The 23,078-nt window shown below is 38.2% G+C and overlaps 5 protein-coding genes across 9 annotated transcripts; 2 read left to right on the top strand and 3 right to left on the bottom strand.

Annotated features, from left to right (window-relative positions):
* The first annotated feature begins 490 nt into the window (after nt 1–490).
* On the top strand, nt 491–6,711 carry LOC124405245 (putative ATP-dependent RNA helicase TDRD12). 2 transcript variants are annotated; one of them, XM_046879981.1, is made up of 17 exons: nt 506–664; nt 775–965; nt 1,088–1,338; nt 1,430–1,629; nt 1,712–1,844; nt 1,949–2,279; nt 2,905–3,057; nt 3,185–3,337; nt 3,500–3,743; nt 3,919–4,065; nt 4,179–4,375; nt 4,459–4,584; nt 4,644–4,792; nt 4,861–5,031; nt 5,200–5,362; nt 5,484–5,666; nt 5,750–6,711. In XM_046879981.1, the coding sequence occupies exons 1-17, from the start codon at nt 661–663 to the stop codon at nt 5,939–5,941; spliced, it is 2,988 nt and encodes a 995-aa protein (XP_046735937.1). In that variant the 5' UTR covers nt 506–660; the 3' UTR covers nt 5,942–6,711. The 2 variants fall into 2 exon arrangements, with proteins under 2 accessions (XP_046735938.1, XP_046735937.1); XM_046879982.1 differs by lacking the exon at nt 5,750–6,711 and having other exon boundaries at nt 491–664; nt 5,200–5,396; nt 5,454–5,575.
* A 30-nt stretch (nt 6,712–6,741) lies between these two features.
* On the bottom strand, nt 6,742–8,834 carry LOC124405249 (transcription termination factor, mitochondrial). Its single transcript, XM_046879988.1, has 5 exons — nt 8,682–8,834; nt 7,867–8,616; nt 7,689–7,785; nt 7,431–7,584; nt 6,742–7,330 (listed from the first exon to the last, which is right to left on the bottom strand). The coding sequence occupies exons 2-5, from the start codon at nt 8,608–8,610 to the stop codon at nt 6,955–6,957; spliced, it is 1,371 nt and encodes a 456-aa protein (XP_046735944.1). The 5' UTR covers nt 8,611–8,616; nt 8,682–8,834; the 3' UTR covers nt 6,742–6,954.
* Nucleotides 8,835–9,715: 881 nt separating this feature from the next.
* LOC124405583 (thioredoxin reductase-like selenoprotein T homolog CG3887) lies at nt 9,716–11,409 on the bottom strand. Its single transcript, XM_046880610.1, has 4 exons — nt 11,133–11,409; nt 10,867–10,996; nt 10,439–10,634; nt 9,716–10,347 (listed from the first exon to the last, which is right to left on the bottom strand). The coding sequence occupies exons 1-4, from the start codon at nt 11,276–11,278 to the stop codon at nt 10,223–10,225; spliced, it is 597 nt and encodes a 198-aa protein (XP_046736566.1). The 5' UTR covers nt 11,279–11,409; the 3' UTR covers nt 9,716–10,222.
* Nucleotides 11,410–12,425: 1,016 nt separating this feature from the next.
* Nucleotides 12,426–19,259, top strand: LOC124405184 (polycomb protein Asx). Of its 4 annotated transcripts, none has more exons than XM_046879869.1 (9): nt 12,426–13,098; nt 13,493–13,749; nt 14,101–14,308; nt 14,643–15,400; nt 15,497–15,790; nt 15,935–16,168; nt 16,316–16,753; nt 16,908–17,147; nt 17,231–19,259. In XM_046879869.1, exons 1-9 carry the CDS (start codon nt 12,834–12,836, stop codon nt 17,648–17,650), a joined length of 3,114 nt encoding a protein of 1,037 aa, XP_046735825.1. In that variant the 5' UTR covers nt 12,426–12,833; the 3' UTR covers nt 17,651–19,259. The 4 variants fall into 4 exon arrangements, with proteins under 4 accessions (XP_046735825.1, XP_046735824.1, XP_046735828.1 ...); XM_046879872.1 differs by adding an exon at nt 13,184–13,365 and having other exon boundaries at nt 12,974–13,098; nt 15,935–16,753; nt 17,231–19,257; XM_046879871.1 differs by adding an exon at nt 13,288–13,365 and having other exon boundaries at nt 13,048–13,098; nt 15,935–16,753; nt 17,231–19,257.
* Nucleotides 19,260–19,754: 495 nt separating this feature from the next.
* Nucleotides 19,755–22,767, bottom strand: LOC124405185 (beta-catenin-like protein 1). The gene is made up of 9 exons (XM_046879873.1): nt 22,613–22,767; nt 21,930–22,309; nt 21,525–21,856; nt 21,150–21,373; nt 20,880–21,062; nt 20,647–20,794; nt 20,395–20,561; nt 20,031–20,214; nt 19,755–19,923 (listed from the first exon to the last, which is right to left on the bottom strand). Exons 1-9 carry the CDS (start codon nt 22,640–22,642, stop codon nt 19,835–19,837), a joined length of 1,737 nt encoding a protein of 578 aa, XP_046735829.1. The 5' UTR covers nt 22,643–22,767; the 3' UTR covers nt 19,755–19,834.
* Between the last annotated feature and the right edge of the window lie 311 nt (nt 22,768–23,078).

The following is a 23,078-nucleotide window of genomic DNA, read 5'->3' as shown; positions in this document are numbered from 1 at the left end:
GAACAACAGTTGAAAGTAGCGTCTAGCTACAAGCGAATTTATTTTAACTCTATAGATAATCAAGATACACTGCACAGGCAGAACTGAATTCGATCTCAAAATACAATTGTGGGCGGTTGACAACACTTTAATTCTCAGCCGAAGTTTAAACTACTACCAAATGTAGGAAACACACTTATCAAACGCCACAGACATCCAACAAACGATTAAAAAAATCAACTCATCCGGGTATCAATGAGAGGCTATAGTAAATGAGGCTTGAATAGAGGGTGCGTTCCAAAATTAGCTGACAGCGCTAAAAACTCCCTAGGACGGAGGCGGAGTTACTCACGAACTCGGCGGCGCAAGAGAACCAAAAGATAAAAGACACTGAGAGCTACCCAATATCGGGAGTGCATCCAGAGTGGTTAACTCGACATTGGGAGAAACGTCAACACGCGTCCGTGCTAATTTTAAAATAGTTCTATGCATTAGTCTATAAAGTTCTTCTGTCTACGATTTAGTCGACGGATGTGGCCTGTGGGGACCACTTGTTGAAAAAATTCTGACAGATAAATCGTGATAAAACAACCAAATGGATTAAAAGACATAAGAATACTGTACTACGCGACACAAATCTAATATTTCAAAATAATCTTTTCCGTCTAATTAAACTTCGACATGGGTGAGCCAATCGCGAAACTATGTTCAAGACATATTTTTGCACATTCGATTTTTATCATTTGCACAGGTGGTTGACAATTCGTTAATGGATAATTCTATTTTAACTTTCAGACGATAGTATCTACATTCCGAGTACTGCTGAATCGGTCAAAGTGACAAATGCCATCAATCCTTTTCACATCAGAATTCGTCGAACAGAGAATTACGCTGCAGAGATAGTTCGGCTAGAGAAAAAATTACACAGGATAGCAAAAGCCAATTTACAGAAGTATGGAGACCATTTGCGCCCACAAATTGGAGATGTAAGCATTTCATTGTTATTTGTTTACTATTTTATTATATGTATAAAAATTGTTTTGAAACCTGGATGGTTTTCTTCTCTAAAAGGACAAACAATTTTGTTCATTGAAAAATATTTCTACAGCTGGTGATCATTGACAACAGGGGCAGTTTTAACGCTGAATTACCAGGTTGGTGTTGCAGAGGAATTGTTGGATCATTCAATACCAATAATACAAAGTACAGAGTCTTCTTACCTGATCATGGCATAGCACTGGAATTCTGGATGGAAGAATTGAAAATCCTACCACCTGCTTCCATATCTGATGATTTTTTAACGTCATCTATTGGCATTAACGATATATTGCCAATCACTGCAGGAGATGAAATTGCCTGGTATGTCTTTTTATTTGTTCAAAGTCGTTTGTATTATTTGGAGTTGAATTTAACATATCCATGCATCTATTTTTCATACATTGATGCAAAGTGTTTCAGAATTTTGGAGCAACAGTGCTATAGAATTTACTAAAAAAATCATAGGTGCATCTACTCAGACATACTTTGATTGTCTCTCTTTTGACAAGTATGGAAATAAATTTGGTGAACTTTATTTGATCGTAGATAATGAGATTGTTGTTCTCAGCGAAGCACTGATTTACAATCAATTTGCAACAGCTATAAATGCTGGTAAGTGGTTTTATAAATAATAATAATAATGGTTGTAGCAATAATTATTTCAATAGCTGAACTAATGAGATTAATGAAATAGATTTGATCGAGATAATTGGAAACACTGATATATCTAGTAGAGTATCAGTTGAGAGTTCTCCAGTAAAAACAACAAAAGAAACTACGTCGGAATTACATAGAAAAAATTTAGATACATTTGACCATAATAAAAGGTGGGCACAATTTTTCTTATTTGTCTTTCTTCCAAAATTAAAGTTACAAACACTAGTTAGGTAAATCACAGTTGTTAAGATTAATCAGAACGGTTTCGTTTCAGGCGTAACAAAAATAACGCTGTTTACCCACATGCATTCAATGGATCACCAAAAGGCAATTCCTGTGTTAATTCCAATCATGAAATACTGGTATGTAGTGAAATTCTTTGTGAGCAGCTTACATCAGTGGCTGAAGCTGGGTTCCCTGAGAAAATACATAAGACACTGCGCTCAATGAAATTTGTGAGACCAATGCGCCTCCAGGAATATGTCTGGCCTGCAATATTCAAAGGCTTGAATGTTGTAGCAGTTAATTCTCCGGGATCCGGAAAAACATTCTCGTATCTTGTACCAATAACCAGCTTGGTTGCTGCCAACGAAATATACCCAAAGGTATTTCTGCAAATCAATACTGTATCAGTCCGAATAGTGTATAAGATATTTTTTTTAACCGATTTCCCTCTCAAAATCCATATGTGACTCATACAAAGGATTGACTTATACTTGGGATTTTTTGTAAATCGACTTCAGCGACTGGAAAAACTTTATCATTGACTAATTGTTGTGATTTGAACAATGAAATGGTAAATCTTAAAAACTCAAACTTTAATTGTTTTGAATAATTGCTGCGCATAGAGGGGGGAACTGAACTTTATTATCTTCCTCTATAGTCCTGAAAGCTGCCCTACTCACAGCGCCAACTGTAGCGTCAATTTGAAGTATAAACAAATTAAAAACGAAATTTTTACATAATACACTGAAATCTTATTGATGCCATGTGTGGAAAAAAAAATGCAATAATGATTAAAAAATACGCCTGTAATAACAAATAATTTTCTCATAATCAACTTCTATTTGGTTTACCAAATGAAAATCGCTGAACTAAAGTGGTGATACGGGGGGGTCAACTTACGTACATACTAATACTAAAACAATGGTAAATAATTGTATTAGTATTGGCTGTAACCAAATTTGAATAAACTAAAGCCTGATTTCATTTTTATGATTCATGTTATAGTTATCTGGAGTCAATGGGCCACTGACAATAATACTATGTGTATCTTCCTGTGATGTTTTTCATGTGCATGAGAAATGTAAGCGAATATTGAAGGAGTATCCCCAAATACGAATGTTAACGGCTTTTAATGGGATGCCAGAAAAAAACCTTGTGGTAATTCATTGCTGTTCTCACTGACATCTTTATGATTTCTTTCCCACATCCACATGTGATGGAGATAACTAAATCGTTGAAATAAGTATAAGATTGTGTAGAAATAAAATCTTAAACTTTTTACCAGATACAATTATACAATGGTTGTGAAATTCTCATTTCCACACCTCCGTGTCTGAAGAGATTGATCAAGAACAATAGGAAGTTGTTGAACCTGAAACGACTATCTCACGTAGTCTTTGATGGAGCAGACGTGATTCTTGATAGATATCGCGAGTCGGTAAGAGATGTATCAACCACCTTGCATGCATCAATTTCAGCAAACGATCAGTTTACGTACGTTAACATATCTTGTTGCCACATGAATTACACAAACACCATAAAATGGAAAATGATGCATTTTTTTTATTTCATACTCGTGGTTGCTTTCTCTGCTCATCAGTTGGAAGAAATATTCAAAGTTATAAAGAAAGTTCAAAATGGACATTGCAAGTTACCTGGCTCAATGCCACTGCAACTGATAACAATTGCACGGCACTGGACCCCTGCCATGAGGACCCTCACTGAAGCATTCATCGAAGATCCATATGTCTGTATTGGATCATATATGGAAGCAGTGATCTATGCAGCTTCCAGTCCAATGTTCATTATGAAACCCAAAGAAGAGAAGGCTGCAAAAGTTGTTGGTGAGAGTTCAAAATGAGTAAAATATGTTGATGATTTAGCGGTTTTTACCTCTCTTGCAAACTCAGATTGTTCTGCTAGTATTTTTTATCGAATTCCACTTGTCGTTAGACTCCTAAATGTGCTTAACGATTTGTTAACTGTATTTACTGCATTGCATCTTTCCCCATATAACAGACTTACTTGGAGCAAAATGGCGGATGCTCAAGACAGTAATAGTATGCACAACCCCACATGAAGCAAGGGAACTCTCCCAATTTCTTAAATCAGCTTCTATCGATATCCTTATCGTTCATGATGAGATGATTTTCACTCATATACAAGGTATGATATGGCTACTCTAAATCCACAAAATATCCAATGTAATACTACATATACCTGTTCGCAACAACTTACAAATCATACGACATATAAACACGACTTGCTTGTTAGCATAGGTATCAGAGAGTCCTGGATGGTGAAAGTGTCAGGTATGTATTCTGTGCTTGTTTGCACAGACCAGGTCCTCTCAGACTTGAATATCAGGGATGCAGAATTACTGATCCACTATTCGCTTGCCTCAAATACGAAGACTCAGTTCTTCTACAGATTTTCAACACTGGCTAACAATTTTTCTTCGCAAACGCGCGAACAGGTAAGATCTTATTGTGTTGTAAGATAAAGCTGGATCGATTTCACCTTGCTCTTATATTGTTCAACTTTTTTCTGTGTTTGCAGGATCGACCAAAGCCCAGATTCATTATGATAGCTGATGAAAGCAATGACGCCCAGTTATACGCAATTATCAATATTATGCGAAGGCTCGGGATCGCAATGAAGCCAGAAATAGAAGCTTATTGCGAGGTAAAACACCCATATACTGTTGTTGTCTCACAATGCTGAATGTGTATTTTTTTCGACAGCAAATATTTATATCAATGGAAATGGCAAAGACTGATCACCAATTATGTGAAAATCTTAAAGCCTTTGGGTGCTGTCCTTGGAGGGACGCCTGCACAAGTAGACATTGTATTGTGCCTGAAATTGATGAACCATCCACACAAATCAAAGCGTGAGTTCTTGAAGATGTATAGGTACACTTACGATAATTACATGAAACCATTGTTATTTGTTTTTCAGTGGTGATTATGTAAAATTCGTTATCACATCTATACATAGTGCCAATCACTATTCAGCCAGAGTCGTAGAGTACACAAAGGCAAACACAAATGAAAGAGTAATATTTTCATTCGAGGAACTTGCTAAACTCTCCATTGAGTTACAGAATCATTATGCAGATCCAACTAGAAGGTGAGAAACCAATTCAGGTGTTGAGAACAATCTGTGTTGCATTATGGCTATCCATATACTGCAATCCCTTATATGAAAAACTTTGTCATTAACAATTAATAGTGAGTTATATTCATTGCAATTCCATGTAGTGAATAATCATAGAAATTCTGTTAATTCCGTTGACAGAAGATCAGCTAGAGCGGTGAATGTCGGTCACATTTGTGCTGTGGAAGAGGCTCCAGGAAATTATAAAAGAGTCAAGATTTTGTCGGCGATAGACAATGAATCATCCAATATCCAAGATGTGGAAGTGCGTTGCATAGATGACGGAGACATATCTTTTGTCAAAGTAAGCCTACCTGTTATTTTACAGTAGTCACTTATTACAAATCAATATTGTAAAGTAATTCATAGTCACTATTGCTTTTATTGTCAAATTTAGCCTGAAAAATTAAAATTATTTGCTTCAGATTTGTCAGCTACTTGAAGTTCCAGACGAACTTGCACAATGGCCATCTCATTTTGTAGACATCTATCTGACAGGCATTATTCCATTCGATGAGGAGCCTACTTGGAGTCCATGCGCCGATCGAATGGCTTATACTTGGCTACAAGAAAATGTGACTCATTCAACATCATCCGTTTTCGGAAAGGTCCGTCAGTCTTGTGCACTTGCTTACCGATGTCTCATCGTTAAGATTAAATATCATTGTGTGTTAATTATTCAATGTTTCAGGTTTTGCTTCACCTCAGTCATATCCTATGGATCGATCCCTTAGAGGTAAGGGATAAATTGGCCAATGGTTATCCAGACTTAATTAATTCCTCACTGAAAAAAACATTGATTACCAATAAGTGTGCCATGGAGAATGAAGAGCACATCAAGAATCTACTCGCTCATTGTAAAACCAGCGAAGTAAGCAATTAATGATATAATTCAGTTAGTAACTTGAACAATCCTGCTCCATGGAAAAAAAATAAATGAATATATCCGGGATAGGTATGCAGGATTTATTTTAAAAGTTGTCAAATGCAACTTCAATCCCATCACTCATCATTCGTAATAAAATAAATACCTTACGGTAATATAATGTACATGCATTACAGTATTTTCTATGATACATGTGCATTCTGATTATTTCTTGAAGGGTGTATCCTAGTTGATTTCGATGTTGACATACGTATTTCCAAATATCGAAGTCCACGTATCTCAAACGCGAAAAAGGGAAATTTCCATTCTGTATGTAATTCGAAAAGAAAAACAATTAAATACATTTTCATTTGACGCAGAACCAAAGAAATGGCATTGTTTCTACAGTAAATAATGTAATCATAATTATAAATTCGTAGAATTCATGTCATTTCTGTTTCAGATGAAAATGCGTTGGAGTGTTTTTATTCAGAATTGCATATAAAATGGGACTTTTTGCATTTGAGATACGTGGACTTTGATATGTAGAGATAAATACGTCGAAATCTACTAGGGCACCCCCTTAAAACATAACAAAAGATTTGTTGATTAGATGTCATCTAGGCTGGGGTGAATCAGGTAATAGTTATTACCATGGCGTTATTAATGCATCTTCAGATAATAAACTCGTGAACAACTTCAGATACAACAATGATCCCTTGAATCAGGTTTCTCTGACCAATAGACATGACCTTATTCCTTGTTTTCACTATTGCGTGTTAGTTCACATCATTTTCTCTGTAAACGTATTTATGCAGATACATATTTTGGTGAATTTTAATATTGATCGATTAGGAGTAGCAGTAACTGATCAACTCCAACTGAAATAGAAAATGGTGAGATGGCGAAGTAATTTCTGCAAGGATTGGCTTTCACATGTTACATTTTGTGTCACAAAAAAATGACATACAATAACTTTTCAACTATTCCAGTTGTGAAAAAAAATAATTAATAAATAGCCAGTCAATAATTTACGACTTATTTTTCAGCGATTTCTTTTGAACTCTTCTCAAGTATCTATTATATTTTTTTTTGGTTTCACAGAATACTGTGAGAGTAGTAGGCTTGTGACCGTATGTATGTAGTTCATCTAGTCGTATCCGAGCTTTTTCTACTCGATGGAAGAGAAATCGTGGCACTCGTATCACGTGGTCTATGGTATATTCGTTTTCTATCAGAAAATCGACAATTTTCTTTATTTTGGGCCCGGTTACATTATTGGCTTTCGGGAACTTGGTGAGAATCACAGCTGCTTTATCTTCATCGCATTGAAATCTTTCCGAAAGATAACGAATAATTGTGTTTTCTCCCAGTATTGCACGTCGACACGACACTATATTGATCGTCCTGCAAAGTAGAATAACATATTTCCTCTATCATGTTCACATATGTTTTTTTGTCAAAAAAAGTATTTATAACATGTAAGAAAGCATGTGACGAAATATACCTGGCAATAACAGGTTCTGTACAACGAACCATCCACGGTTTGATAGAAGAAATTCCAGCTTTTCTAATTCTCTCCAATCTGTCAGTTATGGTTTCAGGATGCTGTCTGAATGGCCAGCAGTCTTTCATAATAGCTCCCCGGTCTACCCCATAGTCTGTAAATTTTTATGACATTGAGAAGTTAATTTTCACAATCTCGATGGGCAGTTGAAATTAATCATAGAACTCAATTAGATTGATATGCAGAATAGGGTCATACATAGCAGTATTTCCAAGGTTTCGCGTAGCTTATCGAATGGATGATTCTGCATAAATTGGTACTTGATTATAAGTTGGCATATTTCAAATGTGGAACACTGGAATTATATAATATCTGATTAGAGGCACATCACAACAACACACTTATGTATTGACAGCCATGAATGAATAGAAATCACCTGAAGTTGCTCAGTTAGATACTGTATTCTGTTTGTTCCACCATACGATTTGGCATCGTATCCGAGCTGTTTCGAAAGTGTCAGCAAATCGGATATGCCCAAGCGAAAGAGTGGAATACCATTTTCAATGTTAGTAAAAATCATGTTCTTAATCAACCCCATCTTTGACTTGAATATATTGTGCGGATGAGACAGTAACCATGCATTTTCTCTAATAATTGCCTCGGACATCCCAGCATCCAGGCATGCTTTATAATTAAATGATATATCATTTGGATCCATGAGACTAAAAATTCGATTAGCCTTGACCCAAATATCAGCCTTTTCAGTATCAATGCAAAGTAGTTTCTGGAGTTGGCTTGAGGCTCGTATCTCACTGGTTGTTCTGCATTTGAAGTCAAAAATGTGGGCATTGCTACTATTTATAGCAAAAATAGTATTCTCAACTTCGAGATGGGTGTTGCAACTTTTATAGTGGCTCTTAGCTTCAATTGTCATTGGAATATTCACGGAGACCAAATCGTGATACATGGGCCTAGGTCTCCTGAAGGAATTCCACCATGACAGCTGTCGTGGTATCACTTGTGTTCTTGTAAGCGTAATACTTGATAATTTTGATGAAAATCCGATGATCTGGTAGTACGGGATCACGCGCAGCATCCAGTATTGCTGGCAGTGCTGCATGAAACGACCGTATTTCTCGGGCCAGGACCGACGGCGTGCGAGAAATAGTATTACTTCCATAATTTTCGATTAAAAATCGATTAAAAATGATTGAGTCCCAGGCCCTTATGGCCTGTGAGTTGATCTAACCTGACTTTAGGTCACGAACACTTCTCCACTTTAGAGGAGTAAGTACTTTCGAATTCAGATCACAGGGTTTATTTATTGATTGCCGTTGGTTAGGCTCCGGCTATTATCCTTACGGCCCAGTAGAACTATTGGTGAATAATGATTCTTTACCATGATTCAAAACCACGGTCTTATATACAGGTCCAAAAACGCTATGCAGGTACCCGTTAACCGAACCAAATATTTTTAAATTTTTCACCCGCCGCTACGTAGCATTACTGCTTATTGTTAGTAGTGCTCGTACAGGAGCAAGGAAGGGAGCACAGAAGACCGTGGGTAGGAAGTACTACTAAATTGCAGCGACTTACGTGACGGTGAGCGAAAAAAATAGCGCAGCTCGTAACGGGGATACACAGCCTTATTGAAATGAGGCTGCGTTTCCAGACGCACGTAAGACCGTGGGAGAAACTCACTTAGTATATATCAGTGGTGAAACCGTAGTAAATGAGAGGTTGAGAACATCAAGAGGACTTCTGCCACTTTGGTTAGGGCTATACATATTTTATAGGGACTCTACTGCAAACCAACCCACATGACTTACAACCTTATTCTTTACACGGCTCCACCATGATCTACAACAAGAGCTAGGTTTTCTGTAGTGGGTGAAGCGCTACCTTAAAGAGAATAAAGATATTGATGTCGGTACGTCAGTTCGACCGTTGGTATTGCCATCGTAAACATAGGCTGCGTTCCGAAACTAGCTGGCAGAACTAAACACTAAAAACGCCCTAGGACAGAGGCAGAATTAGTCACAAACTTGGCAGCGCAAAAGAGATACGAGATTGTTGATGGCACTGGGGGAGCTAATTTCGGAACGCATCTAGTCTTGAAACTGGCTTTAGACTTGTTAAAATATACGCTCGGCAGTCACTAATCGATCGATCGTCAACCCCGGTTAATCGGGGTTCTACTATTACTTACTGTCTCGGTACTGACAATGAGTTAGCGCTTCTTCCTAGCTTGTCACTTAGTCGATAAATGAAGGATAACAAATACGTAGTTGATAAGAAATATAATACAACATTTGACAAGTGTTCGTTAACGAACACACGTATATGTACACGGAATCTTATGCTACACTTAAAGACAATAAAAGAATTACTCAAGATTGATAACATGACAATTACAAATTCATTTGTCTAGTAGTACAAATATAATACAGTCATCTACCACCTCAACCCCTTGGTAAATTATCCTTAGACCAAAATAGGATGCCCCAATACACTTGAGACATCAAAAAATTCCGTTAATGATACACCAATAAACTGACTTCAGATTTAACAGGAATTACTATTCCGGAGCAACAGTAAATGCAATGTGAACTTCGATGAGCGAAACGATATTAAAATCATTTAAAGATAAATCATAGATTGTCTACTATCGCTTCTGCAAAGTAGTATAACATGTGGTAAACTGAACAGGTTATACTTTCCGTTATCTAGATACGTAATTATATAAAACATTTTTTGTTTTTCTTTGACAATAGTGGTTATCAGACTCATCATTATTTACCAAAGCCGTCATGTTCAACAGCCATTGTTCCAAATTGCATGTGACTGTCTATGATTTGAAAAAGTTCTGGAGGCTGCGGTATTCGTCCAGTTTCTAGCTTAGACCACACAGGAACATCTGTAACATGGAAGCGTGCTAGAGATAGGTTCAAGAGTTATTTCATTCTGCTTGCTTGTGCTGATGATTGATATTGCAAGAGTTTAATAACCATTGAGTAGGATCTCAAATGCCCCTGATGCAATTAACTGTCCTTCAATTGCATTGCAGAGAAAGAAGAGCATCATGCAGGCATAGAGACGATTATCAGTACACCATTGCCACCAAGATGGCTGACGAATGCCTAACGGGGCAAATACATTTATGCCGCATAATATTATGATGATCACCAGGATTTTAGACATGCCCTGCAAAGAGAATTGATCAATGCTATTAGTAATGGGTCAATGGTCTGAACATCAAATAAGTTATGTGTATGGTAAAGCTGAACGATCGATATTACAACTAAACTGTAATAAACGAACTGATCATTTCGATACTATAAACTTATGAAGATCAGATTTTTAATCAATCGATAAGCTGGTTTCATTGCTTCGGAGATACTCTTACTTTGAATTGAAACAGATGTTTTATACTCACCAAAAATTTCGCCAAAAATAGCTTGTAGCCAGCTGGATTAAAATTCTCTCCATCGATATTCAGTCCAGGATATTTCTGTTGCAGAATATTGACATAGTCGTCAAATACCTTTCTGTAGCCACACGAATAACTGAAAGAATTATAACAAAACTAATGACAGTTCATCATTATGGTTCACACGATAGTCACGTGACGAATGTCAGTGCATTGTCTATTAAGGATGCAGATAAAACATTTCATCATTCGACAAAAAGAATTTGACTCGCCAGTAGAAAAATTTTAGCGTTGGTCCGGCGCTGCCCCGAATCCTGGATAGCGGGATATCGCCATCGCTATCGCTGTTTGCACCTGCGTGTGTGCCCAAGGCACAGATTATTATTAAAAACGACAAACCTAACTTTAGACCGTACATAATAAAGCTAACTTTTAAACAAATCAACACTCAATAAAGTTAACCTCTCACGAGTTCACGCGATAGTTTTGCAAATTTCGACAAGGGACGACACCAGTCAACTTAGAGTGTAGAGTCAATTCATGGTCACAGAGGATTAGACAGTAAAGTCGTTCGTTACTCGAACGCTCCCTGTTTATTTCGCTGTCAGCCAGCGCTGCGATCGCACAAGCCCTTCGCTTTAGACTTAGAGCATATACAGTATATGCTCTAAGGCTTTAGAGCACTCCGCTTCTGGATTCTAGGGATGTGTTCCGAAACTAGGGGGCAGCGCTAAAAACTTCCTAGGCGAGGAGCCGGGGACCTCTCACTAGTCAGCGCGTCGCGTTCTGGGGGGGGGGGGGGGGGGGGGCGACATAGCTCCATGGAACTACACATACCTCCCCGCCTGGCGACTGCTTCCCACATTTTCGATTGTCCAACAGAGGAGTCCGGTCCAGCTGTGCTCTCTCTTTCTAATTACGGCTTCAGGCTCGCTTGGTGCACAGACCGCGCAGTTAAAATTTCTATTGTAGGCGCGCAGTCAGTCTCCATAAGCTATGTCATGTTTATGCGTTCAATATACACAGAGATGAAGGAATTATATGATACATATCTATGTAACTGTGAGTAATACATTTCTAGAGGGTCGTCCGCACAGAGCACCGAATTATAAGCTGGAAAAACATGGAGTGGACATGCCGACGTTTTCCTCTGATCTTTCTGCAGGCTTCAAATTGCATTGCGCTCAAGACAAATATATCGCTGTCTTCGTCGATCGCATTAGAAGTGTGCTGAAAAGGCGGGACATGATATGTCCTTCTTTCATGAGCCTTCTTTCTCAATCTGTTTGGGACACGTTTGAAAGGACCGTGAAAACGTCGCCGTGTCCACTCCATGTAAGCTCTATGGACGTGTGAGTTTTTTAAAATTTCTTTTCGATTTCATGCTCATGAATTTAATGCGTTACAACTAATTCGAAATGCTACATTCAGACCGATACGAGTATAATGTTAACAATTTTGAATTCGTAATGAATTTCTTCGTAAATTGATACGTGTGAATCGGCGAATGAAAATAATATAAACGTAATGTAAAGAACTAACGAGAATTTGAAAAAAATTCCTCCAGTTGGCTAGCCTGGACGGAATAAATACGTAAATACAATATGGCTGGTTGAAGTGAAACGTCGTCAGAGTTTTTCTGTTCGATATTTCATGCTTCACTGAGTTAAAACTCTCTATTTTCATAATCAGAACGCGTTTGCAACGTGTGACAATAGTACATTAACAATTTTGTGCTGAAAATTGTCAAAAACTTTAACCTAGTTTAGCAGGAAGTTGGTTGGGCAGTCGGTTTGAAGAAATGTTGTTTTTATTTTTTATACCCCAGTTGACATTCGTCGGAGTTCACATAATATACCAATCAAAAATGTAACCATTGTTATGTTAATGTTTAAAAACTCGTGGAATCTTGCCAAATCAACCATGTGCACACGTGTAGTTTTATCGTGGCAATGAGGTAGGGCATTACTTGTATGACAATGGAGATGGATCTGGATGGCACGAAGTGCGAGGGAGGCGGAGAAAGCAGCCCTGGATGTTCTGGTTACTCCAGTATGGTTCACAGCAAAAAAGTTATCAAACACGCGCTCCGCCAGCAGGCCAAGAGGAGGAGAAAAAACACTACGATAGCTGCTGGCAACTCTCGCACCCTTCCAAGAATTGTTGTAAAGCCTCTTCCGCCACCTCCTCCGGACGATGTTCCCTTGAATGTTGCTAATGTCCCACGAACTCCCACAAGTAAGTTTATTAATCGGTATCATTTTTTTAAACCATCAACAGCTCTGAATTTCATCGTCTGTATACAAATTTTGATTGCTTTCAGTTGTGTCATCTGTTGACAGAATTGTTGGATCGTTGCTTCTATGTTGGTTTTTATATTTGATTACCAAAATCATTTAGGTTTTTTTTTCTATTTGTAACTAACAGGTCTGCTGAAACTCTTTGGATAAGAAACGTGTAATAGCAAGAATTGTGGCACACGTGTTGCGCAGGATATGCAGAAAGGCAATAATTTTTATTCAAGATCCAAATGTATTTATAATATGTTATCTGTCAACGTCCAGGATTATTTTTGGATTGCTATTATTCTTAAACTGATGAAATAAAAGTAATCATATTTCCATAAAAATAGCAGAGGAACCAGCAGCTACAATGAGGGAAGTGTTGGCAAGTCTACCTGGTTTTAGTTTGAAGTCTAGTCGTAGAAGATCGACGAAAAGGCTATCAGCTGCTGCTCAGTTAGAAGCTGGGTTAGTAGATCTGGAATCACCAGCCAGCATTTTGGCCAGCACCAGTCTTAGGGCTTTACTTAATCGGTACACCTTCCAGGGACTTCCTCCTCTTTATCAAAGGAAGCTCGCTCAGCTTTTACCAGCTGTTGATAGACAGGTATGCTATTGGTCATTGTATCTGTAATTTCAAATGATCACTAGTTATGATAAAAATGAAACTAAAGCTAGCAACCAGAGTTACTAGCCAAACGTGTTAAATTTTTTCGAAATAGTAAACTGCAGTTTAGGTTAATGCTCATGATTCTATAAAAGTATTGGGGGTTCAAGGTTTTTCACAAAATTTTTATTTTCGAACTACACTACCCTTAATTGAATAAAAATTAGAATGTTTGGCTTTTCATTCAGCCTCATATGATAAAAAGTTTACTTCTTTGACTGCAAGAGCCTTTCATAAATATTTATACATATTGTATAATATTTGCTCTTGCATGCAATCATTACTTTTTAGGATGCTGCAACATCTGGATTGAACAATGAGTTCTTTGCACGTGCCTGCCTTGAGTGGAAAAAACGTCTGGCTGAGGGTGAATTCACCCCAGAAAATCAACAGAGACTGAAAATGGAAGCCGAGAGAGATAAGAATAAGTTAGATCCTTGGAAGCTTAAGCATTTTGAGCCAATATGGGGCGAGAAACGGGAGCCTAAATTAAGATCCGGTAAGTCGAATATCTCAAAAACCTTCATACAAAATTTCTATGTTATATAGTTTTGCTTTTTATAATTATTATTATTACCCCTTTTCGACGTTGATACTGGTCTGATAAAAGCATCCCTACTGTAGAGAGCTATGAATATTGTAAACATAAACAAAACTACTTCAGATCTATTTCATTTAAGTAAGGAAGAGTTTATAAAAAGACTTTAGATTTATGAAATTTAAGCCGTAAATTGTTGAAAAGTTTTATTTTTCATTTGTTTTGTATTGGGTACTTACCCGTGCTGCAATAATAAAAATGAAAAAATTAAATCATGAGTAATGTATTCTTACAGGACTGCACTGTGCACTGGAACCAAGGCCGATTGGAGCAGTCACGCGTTCAAGTTTGCGACTACGCTCAGAATCTATACATGATCAATCAGCAACTGACCTTATACCTTGTTCAGCAGCAGTTACAGAAGAAAAAGTGGCGATAGCAAGTTATGTTTCTAAAAGTCATATAATTGCATCAAGCTTGGCAACGAAGAGTCAAGCAATGTCCCTTAAATCGGTGCAGGAATGTGACAGTGACAAGAATAAGGTCCCGAGTATTAGTTGCAAAGAAGTACTAACACATCAAAAACTAACTTCATCCAATGTCATTATCAAGTCTGACCCTGAACCACTCACAGAAGAAACACCTGTCATTGTCACTGATGAAGAGACCATGAAGTCATCAGATCTCTGTATATCTGAAGCTCCAAGAGAGTTGATGTTAGAAATACCCAATGGAGTAGCTGCTGAAGTTATTGATGAAGAAATACACAAGTCTGAGGAACTAGTTTCCGATGTACCCGATGAAGAGATCTCCCGTCAATCGGATAATCATGATTCAGAGATGTATAAAATTGAAAGTAATATAACAACAGAGAATTTGTCATCCTGTGATGGTGCCCCTCTGTCAGAACCAATATCAGAGAACCAGTCTATAATCAATAGTCAACCAGAAGTAGAAGAATCAGCAACAACTACAACTGTAGATGGTGAACCACAGATTCCAGAAGAGATGGAGATAGATAGTGAAACATTACAACGCATACACGAATTAGAGGTGAGAAAATGCAAGAATCATATTGGTTATCAGCATTATAATCCTCAGATGGTTGGTATTTACATATTCCAATGAAATGGATTTTTGTGGTCGTAGGTACGTGGTGAAATGAAAGAAGCTTATGAAGAGATATCAGGATGCCCAGAAAATATTTATCCCATTCTGGCCGACATAGAAATTGGTTCAAGTACAGGAGGAGAGGATGACAATCCTGCGGTACCTGTACAAGGGCCAGTCAATGCAGCCTCGTGTGAGATGACCACTGGAAATGAGGAAGATGCTTTCATTGATGCCAATAATTATGTTCTCGAATCGCGAGAGATTAGTACCGGGATGCTCGAATGCAACTGGACTGTTGATCCCACAGTAAATAACGTTGGAGTAACCACTGTAAGTAGATAATAATTGAAACCTATAAAATGCTTTTTCGGAGACGACTTTCATAAGGTTCTTCAAAATCACGTTCTCTGAATCGAACTTATTTTAGAATACTTGAATTGAAGTGATGGTTTAATAATTAATTCCAATTTGCAGACACATGAGGAGCTCCAAGTACCCTGGCCCCTAGTAACGGCAGCTTTAGATGGTTCTGTTGCCGCAAACATAACTGTGACGACACAGGATGACTGCAATGATTCATCGACATCCAACGAAATTGAGAGCATTCCCCAACAAAGTAACACAAAGACTAGTATTGCAGAAGTGATGAACTCTGTGCAAATTCCCGTTGACCAAAGCCCTTCCTATGAAAGAGCTGACACAGTGACTGTTGGTACCCCTGTGACAACCTGCCTACTGAACAACATTCAGTCGAATAGCCCACCGATAATAGCATTTCCTCCACTACAGTCAATCAGATTTGTACAAACAAATTTTCATACGGGGCAAACAAACTCAAACTCTGTCCCAATACAGATTCAAAATCAGCCCAATCCGTCCTCCCAGCTCGGCGTAGTCAGTACTCAAGAAGAGACCATTGTTCAAATATCGTCGGCAAATGTGGTTGGACAAACGAATGTTGCAAATAGCAATGTGCTTCCACGTAACCAGGCACAGAGCAACCCTATATGTGTTCCGTCCCCGAATCAAGGTCGAGGGCAAAGCACAATTGTTGTCCAGCAACAGACTCCAATTGTTGCGCAACCTCGACAGATTGTAACTGCTACTGTCCAGCAACAATATCCCACAAACGTCGTCACTGCTCCTTCGCGATTGGCTCGTTCTACCAGCCAAGGTGGCCAAAGAGGTTCACGGAGTGGTAATAAGGAACAAGGCGGGGGAAGGTCTCGGAGTTCCACAAAAGAACCCCCTGGAGCTGTAAATTTGGAACGAAGCTACCAGATCTGTCAGGCGGTTAGTCCATTGCATTGAAAAGTTGAATGCTATAGGATTTATTTTTTTTTCATCTGTAAAGTCCAAAATTTGACTAGAATTCAGTATTGGTACATGAACTGTTGAGGGATTTCTAGATTATTTGGAATAGTTCAAATCCTTTATCAATCTACAGGTGATCCAAAGCTCGCCGAATAGGGATCAACTCAAGGCTCATCTGAAACCACCCCCAAGTTTATTAGCCCGTGCTGATGGAGCTTTTACTACTAGCAAGCCTGGAGGACGTTCGCTAACCAGTGTCAAAACCCAGAAGACTCAGCAAGCTGTGCAGCATGTAAAACATACGCAGAATAAGGGTCAAGCAGTGATGCTTAGACATGTATTTGCTACCACACGGCAAGCCATACCTGCGGAGGTAAATGTGAAATATGATTTGGTTATTCTGTAGGAACTTGATGATGTTTTCGCTTAAAATAACTTGCATAAATCATATTTTAGGTGACTGAAAGTGGGGCAGTGGCTCAGCTGGGTCCTAATGGAACAAATGGTCTGGGTCAATACATCTTAGTACAAAGAACTGGAGTCGGAGACAGTGCACCTCGGGCTTCATCGGCACCACCGCTTCCCCCTCAAATAGCTGGAATGGGAGTGGGACTTCATCTGGTCAGAGGACGGCCAGCGAGTGCTGGGGAGGGTTCTCATCAAGCTGTAACTCTCAAGGCAAGAGGTGCTTCAGATGGGAGAGGTGGTGGTGGCGCTGAGCCTGGTGCTCCTGGTGTTATTATGGGTGGTGATCCTCCACCACCGTGTGAATGCAACATGAGAGGTGCTATGGTCATATGTCGACAATGTGGAGCCTTCTGCCATGATGACTGTATTGGCCCTCAACGAATTTGCGCCACCTGTCTCATACGTTGATCAGTGGTTAGTCATAGATCAAGTAGCCAGATAAATGAAACCCATAGATCAAGCTACAGAAGGATACTGTTGGTAAGCATGAGAAGGCTGAGCGGCTGTTGGGCTTGACATAGTTTTCATATCTTTGTCGGAAATAGGTTTCAATTATCGTTTCTTTGCTGCTAGCTCATTTATTGGTGAGACTGGTGGTACTGTTGTGAAAAAACTTTCCTTAATATGAGACTTTTGGAAATTTTTTCACCACGGCCAGTACCTGTTTATTATCTAGCCGGTCACCGTCAAATGAATATTCTTATAAGTAGATGAACATGGGTGTAGTGGGGACGTTGTTATGTTTATTGAATTGATATGTACTTGACATTCAAAAATCGTGACATTCTACCTTGCTTTGTAAAACCCTCCCATGACCATCACTCTAAGGCTGGTGAGTGATGAAACACAGTATAAATAAGAAAAATAACGCGTAGAGCGTAAACAATCAAAGCAACTTGCCATCATCCGTGTTATCTCGTGTATTTTATTTCGATACTTTTAATGCTGCGTACAATCAGAGGCATATCCAAGCCTAGTGATTTGTTAAGTCCCCATTACTTTCATTGTTGAGTAAGGGCTAAAATACCATTGCAGTTTGACACCGTTATTGTCTTCCACTGACATCACACGTAATCGTTCGTGATATCGCTATTTATTTATTCCCACAGTTTTCAATTCATCACCCACGATATTGCAAAGGAAATTCTTATTGAAAAAAAATGCGATGAGATGCAGCAACAGATTTGCGTAAAACATATAGTGAAAGAAGAATTAATGACCTTGAATTATGTATTTCGATACGGTTTAACGTTTTGGAATCATCCTGCCGCATCTCCTCACACGCGATGTATTTAGGAAACTCGTTCGTCTAAGGCATGTGTTATTGAGTCATTAACGAGTGACCTATTTAGCAGTAGCGACATATTAATTATCATTAGAGGTAAGATTTTCATGTAGATTAGCTGTGATCCAATGCTTATTGTTAGATAAATCTGCGACGGATGTTCGTTATATCGAATCAACGAACTGGACTGATCCCGAAAAGCGACGGAACCGACGGTGCGCAAAAAAGGCGTGACTGGTTTTACGTCGAATTCTCACATTGTACATAAAACATGTTTGTTCATTTTTTTTTACATATTTTCATTATCTCATTACGCCATTAGGTTTGCAGAGCACGAGACTTTACATTTTAGCGTATCAGGGAAAATACAAGACGCGACTCATCCATACTAGATTGTAATACATAATTGTTTATTTTTTATCATCTTACAATGATAATATTATTGTTGTGATTGCATAGCACCTACTGTGTACTCCGCTCAAATGTAAATAAATTCATATTCGTTTAAAACTTTAAAGAATGGTCGGATATAATTAACGAAAATTTTCAACTTCTTTTCACTCGCGGTATTTGCGGTAGATAATTGCAGTCCTTGTGAAGACAATTATAATCAGATTGAAGCCTTGTCTTTCTTCAATCATTGAACCGAATCCATCCTCTCACTAATAATATTTCAAAAGTTTGAAAAAAATATAAGTTGCAACATCAGTAAAGAAGGAAATAAAAAGACATTACAACAAATGGTGGTAACAACTTATGGTATGAATGATTGTCAACCGATGAAGCGATACCACTTATCAGTTTTGTGGCTTATTCGAGAAAGAACTAGCATCAGTGCTTTCTGCAAAGCTGTAGATGTAAGTACGCTATACATACCATCCGTTTACCTTGATTAATGATGAAGTAATGAACTATAGGGAACAGAAATGACATAAAAATTATAAGAATAATATGTTGCAAGTTTATGTAGTGTCTGAAGTAATCATTGAATGACTTTTTATGACTTTCTTCGATATTATTGGCATCAACATGCAAGATAAACTAGTCAGTAGGAGTTCCACTGATAGCATAGAAAAAAAACTGCCTACAAAAACAGTGAACCACATTTACTGACAATTCATTCTTATTAATTGTAAATAAAATGCAAATACGATTAATACTACGTGATTACAATAATCTGTTAATTTTTCGATTTTCGCTGATGTGTAGAGGGTTTATCTACATCTAATTACGTGTGAACACAATTGGGTAATGTGGGACAATCTTCTCATCATTATAAAGGCTGAAAATCTTGAGGTAGGTAAGCATCAGAACTTGTCGATCAGTTGCAAAATATGTTGCTGTTCTGCTTCTCTCCACTCATTGTCGCCTGCATCACCAAGATTACCCGCATATTCTATAGGAATTATGAAAAGCACCGGTTTTTATGCTGTCTCCTTCATATTGTAGAAACAGAAAAGCGTACTGGAAGTGCGAATTCATAATATGAGCTGTCCAACCTACCTCTCATAATGTGCCTTATGGTCTTGAGAGATGCACGTCTTTGTGCGAGAATTCTAGTTACCCGTTGTTTCACCGTTGGCGGACAGCCTGTACAGGCTTCCAATAAAACGTAATCTACTAACTGGAGAATGAATAATCCTCCATCCAGTCTCCTCATGTAAGATTCTTCCTCTTCTTCGTCATCCTGTAAATTAGAATTTCTGAATAATATCAGGAACAGAAAATATCCAGTGATAATCCCACACATACACATAGATGTAGGGATCAGAAGTGGATATAAGTAATGTAAGTAGTGTCAGTTTTGATATCAATTTATAGATGACTACAAAAGTCAAGAATAGTTAGTTATAGTTACACGACTTGCCTTTGTATCTCTTTCAACCTCCTCTACTTTTTCCAAGTATTTAAAATGAAGCTCCATCAGTCTATCGACTTTTTCAAAATCGTTTTCGGTGAATTTGCTTATCAGACGTTGTCTCTGTGCTCCTTTACAATTCCTCAGCATACTTGCGATAATGGAAATGACGTGCTCTGAATAAATACAGGTGGCAAGAACAAGATAAAATTGTGAGTTCAGCAAGAGGGGAACAGCAGTAAATAAAAACTATGTAATTACCTTCGTGCTCTTCTGTTGTGAGTATTTTTTTTCGGTTCTTAGTTGGTGTTTTCATGAACAATGGAAAAATTGTTCTTAATCCTAGTATATCTACAAACTTCATGCAATTGTCCTTTCCATCTGGCCCATTCATAGCATGGTCTAGTACCTGTAATATAAACCTCTGTCTAGAAAACGGAAATCTGAGTCGACTAGAGTGTGACAACTTTCCAGGAATTTTTCACTTTATGTACCTTTAAAGATCCATTACGAGACATTTTCTTCTCTCGTAGCATTAGATTCATCAGCTGGAGCCCTTCACCACGGAGAAATCTGTCTCGATTTATCGTTGCCATTAGACTGGAGCACAAAACGTTAAACAGATTCTCCATCATTTCTTGTTCCTCTGCCGTTCGGGGATCATGACGCTTGTAGAACTACAGGATAAGAATAAACGAGTTCGTATCTGTTATTGTTTCATCAAGATCATTCGCAATATAGTTAGGAAACAGCAAAATCCTTACAGCGAGCTGTTGTAAAAGAGCATCTATTCCATCCAAATCCCCAAGCAGCAATCTATTCTCAGGCGTTTGTTGAACAAGTATAGATAGCAGTTCACTGGCGTATAGCTTATTTCCATCAAATGGAGCCTTCACCTTGATTCTTCGTAATAGCCACTGGAGGAGTCCTTGCTTGCCTGCATCCACACAGAGGTCTGGTCTGAACTCGAGTAGATTTTCGAATATGGCTTGAAAAAAATTAAGAAGCAAACTTTTAGGTAAAGGTGATAACTGAGATCAAAAATAAATATCCCTAAGAATTTCATTTCCTAATTGAACCTAGATCAACTTTATAGTTCCATACTGTAATAATCATCTTGCTATGTCACGGAATATTACCCAAAGTATTGTGAACTCCGTCGCTTTCTTCCTTTACACTTTCATCAAGCCTTTCTAAATTTTGCACCAAGAGGGCACATACTTGCTGTTCCAGCAATGCATCTATAAGCGTATCTGCCCCGTCCTGGCTTTCATGCAAAATGTCAACATCTGTGAGCTCTTGCAGTAGATCAGCCACTCCAACAGCAATGTCTGTATTTTCATGAGAAAGAAGCTCTAGCATGGAAGGCACAGCACCAAGTTCTACCATTATTGGGTAGAGATCTGGGGCTGTTGCCACTACATTTAGTTCTTGCAATGTCTCATGTAGTTCCACTTCAGATTCCATGAATCTAGAAAAGACAGAATGGTAAAAAGTCAATTGGCAGTGTGTCTTCATAAATAAATGGGTAAATACCAACTCACTTTTCTGGCTGATCTGGAAATTTTACCCTCATTTCTTGATTCCTAAGAGCTCGTTTTTCAAACAATAGAACCATTCGTTTTAGTGTGGCTTCATCTAAGGCTTCAACCTCTGCTGCTTCCGTCTCTACATACTTGATAATCTCTTGTTTTTCTTTTTCTGTCAACTGAGGTTCGATAACATCATTGGCTGGAGCTGGAAGTGCAGCTCTGATCGGTGTAGGAGGTTCATTGCTAGCAGCCGGAGTGAGATCTCCCTCATTGATCTGTCGCTGACGAGGATGATATGGCGTTTTAATCACACGCTTTGCTCGTTTAACATTTTCCCAGTTATCCTCATCTTCCTCATCTCCATGTACTGGCCGCTTCGGTGTATTGGGTGGCTAAAATTTCATCCCATAGATAAAACGTAACATACTCCACCAGTAATCATCAGAACTTGCAATTGATCAGCTGATGACAGTAATGCAGTGAGTGTACCCTTGTCTACCGACAATAACCACAAGTGTCGGAGAAATTAACAGGTTATGTTTCTGACACACATTTTTAGGGTAGATATTGTTAGTAGGTAGCTTAATTATCGGTAACGAAAGAAATTCAAAAAACGTGAAAAAAACTTTTCTGTCCACATTGAAAACTAGACATCACGTAATTTTGGTAACTTGTAGAAATATTTGAATAATTACCTTGTATGATAGTAGTTCACCGATATCCATATCGAATACTATTTATTATCTCAATATTTGTAGCTCGCAGTTACTCAATTTTATATCAATACGTAAACGTGATAATTAATAAATAACAAAATGCAGCCATACATGGTAATTGTGTATAACACTAGTACACACTGTTATGATAAAGTCTAGTTACTATCGTCCGTACTCTCCGAGCTACTATGTGTAAATCAAGTGGTATTACTCCGTGCGGTATACATACAGAGGTATACATGGGTATACATTACTATCAGCTAGGTTGAATCAGGTTAGGTTACGACGGGTCAAACGAAACTTGGAATGGAACAGGATTTTCAACAGGGTGGTAATGTGGGTGGTAAGTGCATGGTGACGAGTTGTCCTGCGGAAAAAGGCAATATCGATATGGCGGAAAACGAAGATGAAAAACATTCAACAAGTCAGATATTTTCTTATTTTT

The sequence above is a fragment of the Diprion similis genome, chromosome 4, assembly GCF_021155765.1.
Source record: "Diprion similis isolate iyDipSimi1 chromosome 4, iyDipSimi1.1, whole genome shotgun sequence".
In the NCBI taxonomy this organism is placed as follows: Eukaryota; Metazoa; Arthropoda; class Insecta; order Hymenoptera; family Diprionidae; genus Diprion; species Diprion similis.
Note: the sequence above shows the minus strand (reverse complement) of the source record. Positions and strands in the feature narration are given on the sequence as shown.